The 6,958-nt window shown below is 44.1% G+C and overlaps 1 protein-coding gene across 3 annotated transcripts; it reads left to right on the forward strand.

Annotated features, from left to right (window-relative positions):
- Window positions 1-1,294: 1,294 nt before the first annotated feature.
- On the forward strand, window positions 1,295-6,275 carry npy8br (neuropeptide Y receptor Y8b). Of its 3 annotated transcripts, XM_063489617.1 has the most exons (4): window positions 1,295-1,449; window positions 1,855-1,983; window positions 2,415-2,544; window positions 3,694-6,275. In XM_063489617.1, exon 4 carries the CDS (start codon window positions 3,858-3,860, stop codon window positions 4,959-4,961), a length of 1,104 nt encoding a protein of 367 aa, XP_063345687.1. In that variant the 5' UTR covers window positions 1,295-1,449; window positions 1,855-1,983; window positions 2,415-2,544; window positions 3,694-3,857; the 3' UTR covers window positions 4,962-6,275. The 3 variants fall into 3 exon arrangements, with proteins under 3 accessions (XP_063345687.1, XP_063345686.1, XP_063345688.1); XM_063489616.1 differs by lacking the exon at window positions 2,415-2,544; XM_063489618.1 differs by lacking the exon at window positions 2,415-2,544 and having other exon boundaries at window positions 1,860-1,983.
- The last annotated feature ends 683 nt before the right edge of the window (window positions 6,276-6,958 follow it).

The raw sequence follows: 6,958 nt of genomic DNA on the forward strand, positions 1-6,958 counted from the left end.
CGGTGTCTTGCAGTTTTTAGATGTGTCCGTGATCCAACACAACTGATTCAAATGGCTAAATTACCTCCTCAACATGTCTTGCAGTTCTCCAGAGGCCTGGTAATGAACTAATCATGTGATTCGGGTGTGTAGACCCAGGGTGAGATCTAAAACCTGCAGGACACCGGCCCTCGAGGCCTGGAGTTGGGGACCCCTGGTTTAGAGTCTCTATGACCGAGTGTCCACCATGTTTTACAGATGACTGTAGACACTTTCTTCATAAGGAGGTGACTTTCATATACTGTTTATCTGCTGTCAACAGTTTTCTGTGTGTTTTACACCTGCCACTTCTTCTTTTGTCCTCCAGTTGTCAAGCTACCCCTCAAAGTTTTTAAGCACATGGTGAGATATGCCAACTTTTTTGCCTAGTTGTTATTTGTGTATTGCTTTGTTGGTGTAAAAATACTCTTTTATACCTGTCAAACTGTGTTATCACTGATATATATTTTTATAGATTCAACTAAAGAAATGGGAACAAATTACGTGTTTTGTGACAGGCTGCTCGTAACAAAGTCCATTAGTTACAATTTTTAAAACTACACCTTTGCTGAATTTCTTGTTATGTGTGGACAAAACACTGGTTCATCCCTTAAGTTAATCACCTTTTTTTATGCTTGAATGCTTCATAAGTCAGGGTTAAGTGAACAAAAAAGGGGAAAAAACATTCTTTGGAAAAAGGTCAGGAACAAGGGCTGAATTCACAAGACTGAAAAACAGCCAGTGTCCAAAGAAAAACTCTGAAATAGTTTCAGAAAGCCTGGAGAACCATTGATCAAGACCACTTTAAAGAATTAGCAGAAACTCAGGCTCACAGGAAGCCAAACACAAAAAAGGGACGACCGGCTCAAGACTTTTGCACAGTACTGGATTTCATTCTGTACTTTATTATTATACAGCAAGCACTGTCTGGTTTTTAAAATGCGCTAAAAAATAACACATGAATATAAAATTACTGTGATATTACGGCAATTCCTCATCTGGGAGACATGAAAGCTGACGTCGTTACGAGAAACCTCCGCGTGCCCCTTTTCCAAGAAACAAAAACGGATCATCTGATGTCACTAATACATGTCTCCAGGCTTCAGGTGGGTACGGCCAGCGTCGGTCTGGCTGAACCAAACCATATATCAAACAGCTGAATTTCCCCATTGGCCCCCGTGCGTGTGCGAGAGCGCGTGAGTGCGCACGCCTGCGTGCGCGCGTGCCAACCACGGAGAACTTATTATGTAAGATGTTCCCAGTCGCATCTCTGCCTGCGAGTGTGAGGCATGAGGTCGCTTTAAGAGACATCTCAGCTCCTACCAGTGGTCCTGGCAGGACACCACCTACCTCCTCCTCGACCACAAACTCTCAGCTTTGTCTCACTTGATGCAGAGCGGCGCGAAGAAGTCCTGGAAGAAATAAGACTCGGTAAGAAACGGTGGCTAATTAGTGTGCCATTTCCTCTTGCCTCTAACTCTTGCAGGTGGCGATGGGAGTGAGTAATTAAAATTCCCAGGAAGGTTAGTTATTTTTCATCATATGCTAAAAGAAAGCTCTAATGACCTTTTTCTAGGTGATGGCTCTCTGTAGGCTCGTGCGTTCTTGCGCGTAGAGTTTTTAATAACCTGATCGCTCGCGCTGAGATTGTCAATTCCCGTCGCTTGTCGGTCTCCCCAGTCCAGTGGGATTTCCTTCCTTCCCTCGAAATATTTTCCCCCTGGTCAGACTGATCTCCAAAATGACATGCTTAAAGTCTAAGTGGAGCTTTATATTGGACATTTAACGGTTTGTGATGTGGAAATGATTGACGCGTCTCCCCCCCCCCCCGGACAGAAAAGCAGTTGGCACCTACCAACAGAGGTCTCCTTCACCTGTCCGGAGCTGAGAAAGTCCGCCCAAGTGCGAGCAGACGCACAGCTGCAGAGGGACAGTGGATCCAGGACAGAGCTACAAAGACCGAGGGTAGGGCGCGCGCGCACACACACGCACACAATCATACTATCATACTCATACTTTTCATTGATTTATGCGTTTCAGCCTCTGTAATAATTCCTGTGCTGACTTTGTGTCTTGGCAAAGTTGTTTGGTTTGGTGACAGAGCAGGGATAACAACACTGGGTGGGGGGAATCTACATTTTGCATTCATCTCTATTTCGAGACAAATCCCCACAAGATATAATTTCTCCTTCTGTGTTTTTTTTTTTTTTTTTTTTCTGCAATGACTTCACACATTCCTCCAATTCAGACTATTTTTATCGTTTCCCCACCCTGCAGGTTTCCTACTTTTGTGTAATCTGGAAATAATCTGTATAATTTACACATTAAGGATGAAATCTAATGTCAGCTTTTAGCAAAATTCCTAGTTACTTTTGCTTCTACTCCTCCGCCTGCAGACACCGCACAACGGGAAGCACTGCATCGCTTCACAAGTCTAAATTCTGTCATAAATATTCTGCATCAAGGCTCTGAAGGATGGATCTTGGCTACATGTCGGCCATATGCGTTGAAACCGAGTCAGACTGAGTAAGTTTGGCACCCAAAAAAAGATTGTGTACCACAAATGAATTCAAGTCATTTTAGCCTCCAAGTTCAAGTATGTACCTGAGTTATTCTGGTTCTATCTGTGATTACCGCAGACGAAGCGACACATTCTAATAGGACATCAGGGCTCATTATAGAGACAGCCACGAGCAATTAATGTCCTACCTGTCAACATTTATCATTGTTAAGGAGTGCTCAATTAAAAATGATAAATACTTTCCATCCTTTGGTGATTTAATTCTGTCAGCATGTTTGCAAAACTGTTTTCTAGGGAACTGAGCTGTGGGCAAACATCTCGGTTAATCAGGGCTCTTTTTACTGCTGTGCATACGCACTTACGATAATTATACACATGCGGACACACACACTACTCAGAAGTTCTTGGCCTTGGTGGAGTGGAATTGTATTTCTGCTGTTTTCCAGTGCAGCCGTTTCTCGGGAACTGTAAGGGCTGTGAGGCTTCTGTGAATGTTCAGTGACGATGAAAGCTGTTACGGACAGAATAAATTCCCATCACTTGATAAGAGTGATGGGGGGGGATGATTGTTTCTGAAGGAGCAGTCATTATCACTGTTATTGTGATGGAAATTTGAAGCAGCATGCCATTACAGCGACGCCGCAAAAACCTAGATCTGTGCTTTTTCTCTTGATGATATTTCATCAGTGCATCATTTATTCTCATTGCCTGCATGCAAAGAGATTTATAATTTTAAAAAAAGTGGGGGTCTGTGTTCTGCTCGTGATATCTGCATAGCGAGATTAATTATCCCCTTCATCAGTTTCTGTTTTTGTTATATGGAAACTACCTCTGCTGCGTGCGAAGTTGAATCTCCAATACTGAACACACTTTTTTTAAAAAGACACTTGTGGAATGGCATCCTGATGCGCTGCACATTTTAAAATCCTATCCTGCCGCATGGCAATCAGTTCTAATGAGTAAAATGAGCTTTTTAGAGAGCGAAGGTCAATTTCCTGTCGTGCTGGTGTGTTTGTGGTTGCTACATTTAAATTTGAGCAATAAACCGACGTCTTCATTTCTTAAAATTCCATTACTGTGAAAATTTAAAAAAAACTCCAATGATGGAAAATTTTGTTAAAGGTTGCACATTTCTTTTCCTGTCTTTTTTCCAGGCCACAAAGGAAGACTGCTTTAAAGACTGGCTGAGCTTAAGGATTAGGGAAAACTCGTATTCAAAATTCAAATATCATTCATAAAATAATTACAGCAGGTGCTGCAAAACAATCTGGTTCGATTGGTCCTCCGTGTTCGAAGCGAGCCTGGGAAAACCATCGCCATGGAGCTGCAGCACAGCACCAATCACAACCAAGCCTCGTGGAAAGAGATACCGTGGAACTCGACCGAGGACTGCTCGCTGTCGGTGAGTGGCACCACGTTACTCATCATTGCTTACAGTACAGTCATGGCAGTGGGGCTCATTGGAAACTCCTGCCTGGTGTTTGTCATCACACGGCACAAAGAGATGCACAACGTGACCAACATCTTCATTGTCAATCTGTCCTGCTCAGACATTCTCACGTGCATTATATGCCTGCCGGTCACTATTATCTACACACTGATGGACCACTGGATCTTAGGAGAGACCCTCTGCAAGCTCACACCTTTCATCCAGTGTATATCAGTCACCGTCTCCATCTTCTCCCTCGTTCTGATCGCCATGGAGCGCTACCAGCTTATCGTCCACCCAACAGGATGGAAACCCATGGTAGCCCAGTCCTACCTGGCTGTGGCTATCACCTGGATTGTGGCCTGCATGATCTCAGTGCCTTTGCTTTCCTACAACGTACTCATTTTGCCTTTTCAAAACTTCAGCACTCCACTCCCAATAAATGACAACTTTATTTGCATGGAGCAGTGGCCGTCAGTTAAGGAACGGCGAGCTTACTTCACCTCCCTGCTCGTCTTTCAGTACTTCCTCCCTCTTGTCCTCATCATGGTCTGCTACCTGCACGTCTACCTTCGCCTGAGGAGGAGGAAGGACATGGTGGACCGCGGCAAGAACACCACTCAGAAAAAGAACAAGGGCTCCACAAGGATCAACGCCATGTTAGTCGCCATAGTCGTGGCCTTTGCCCTCTCCTGGCTCCCCCTCAACGTCTTCAACACGGTGTTTGACTGGCACCACGAGCTCATCCCGTCTTGCAGCCATGACATCATCTTCTCGCTGTGCCACCTCACTGCCATGATCTCCACCTGCGTCAACCCGATCATCTACGGTTTCCTCAACAGCAATTTCCAGAAACAGCTCAAGTCCACGCTGCTGCGCTGCCGCTGCTGGGGCGTGGTGGAGAGGTACGAGAGCGTGCCGCTCTCCACCGTCAGCACAGAGGTCACCAAGGGGTCGATTTTGAGCAATGGCTCTGTCAGCAACAATACGTAAATCCATGCCTCTTTTTCTTTCTTTTTTTTTTTTTTTACTGAAAGACAAAGAAAGCAGCTGGTGCTCTTCAGCCTTCATTGTGTCACTCTCCAGAGATTTTCTTTCTTTCTTGGTTTGACATTTGAAAAAGGTAGAAACCTCAGGACGGCAGTCCAGAAGGAGCAGGCTGAAGAGCCCTAAGCAGGATGGCAGGTTGCCCTCCAATCAGTATGAGTCCACATGTAAGAGGAAAGAGATAATGCAGTGATGGTGCAAAGGTTGGACAGGTTTACAGGACACTTACAGTACGTATAGTCTTTTCCCCCACGTGCTGTCGCATATATTAAAAAAAAGAAAAGAAAAAAAAGAGGAGATGCCTTTTTACTCTGTTACACCATGTTTTCTCTCTGCAATGATCTGCTTGGAAATCATGTTTAAATGCATATTAGCTGTCTGGCTTTAACACTTCCACCTGCTCTAAATGTGGCGAACCCCAAGAGAGTGCTGGAAGGACAAAAAAAGGCGGATGGGTCGCGGAGCAGCAAATGTTGTTTTCAGTTTTGCGTTTTGTTTGGTTTTTTTTGGTGTTAATAGTGATGACGAAAACATCGAGGGGTTGTGAACCGCAACGTGTAAATGATTATCAACAGAGTAGCTTAGAATACAACCGAAGGAGGGAACATTTGTGCATTAGATGTAGCTCTAGGCAGAGGACTTACCGGCATCATTTTAATGCATTTCTTATTACCTAAACCCGCCACCGTCGTCGCTTTAATGGTCTTTTGCAGAGAACCTTGGCAAAAGCTGCATGCATTTCATGTTGTTTGACACGTCCATACTCCCGTGTGCATATATACAGATGTTTAGGGGTGTAGGGGGGTCATAAAATGTGCGACACGGCCACCATTTCTCAATCGCAATAAAACAAAATAGAATTGGCAGTAAAGGACAAGAGCGGGCTCCTTCCGTTGTATATAAGATAAAGCACAGTTATAGCGTGTGGTGTGCAATAAAAAGCACTGTGTAGCATAGCACGATAGAAAGTATCTCTAGGAAACGTGTTGTTGTAATATTTGGTTCATGTTTAGCTCTTGTACTGACTTTTTTTTTCTCTTTTCTTTGTTTCTGCCTTGCTTTACATGCTGGTTTGAAGCTGTCACCTTGCAGGTCAAGTTACCCAGGAAAGTAAATGCTACCCTTTGACCAGAAGGCTGGTCAGTTAGCACTGGTTTGATATGATCTTTTTTGTGTTATATTGTGTACATAGGGGAAAAAACCCTCCAAACCCTTCAACTTCTAAATATTAAATATTTCAAACTCTTTGTTTCTTTCTGAGGTCAAATTCTGTGTGCTGCCTCTGTGTGCATTATTTAGGAGGGGAAGTCTGAGATCACAACACATTTTAGATGCGCTCGTAGTGTTGAATAAATCAGTGTTGTGTTTGGTGCAATAGATGTTAAACAGCACGGGGAGGGGAGGAAAGTGTATGAGAGATCAATGGGAATTAGTGCTGAATATTCATATTCGGGGAATGCCTGCTAACGCTCATGCTTCGTCCTGTCTGAAAGGAAGATCAAAGACCAACTGCGAGAGATGGAGAAGGGAGATTTTTTTTTAAATTTTTTATTAATTTTATTTTTGCTGCCAGGTGCCTTGTAGCTTTTATGATATTTCAGGAGGTCGAGTGTAAGATGTTTTCACACTTTACAAAGAGCCAAACCTGTTCACCTGCCAAGCTGTTTTCCAAAAGGCAGCTTAGCCCTGAAGAGAGCTCTCGGGTCCTTGTCAGCATAATTGACTGCATGCTTCTGCTGGCCTGTGCTGCCCTTTGCTGACTTCCAATCCCCTCTCCTTTCCCATATTTCACTCCTCTAGTCTGTGTTTCCTTTCAGAACACCAGCCGAGTGAAGCAGAAGTGTTCATTCCCCCCCTTGCAATAAAGGACCCAAGATGCCGGAGGTAGTTGCAAACTCCAGTGGCACTTGACAACGAGTGGAACCTAAATTAGCCCCCCCTTT

The sequence above is a fragment of the Pelmatolapia mariae genome, linkage group LG12, assembly GCF_036321145.2.
Source record: "Pelmatolapia mariae isolate MD_Pm_ZW linkage group LG12, Pm_UMD_F_2, whole genome shotgun sequence".
NCBI lineage: Eukaryota > Metazoa > Chordata > Actinopteri > Cichliformes > Cichlidae > Pelmatolapia > Pelmatolapia mariae.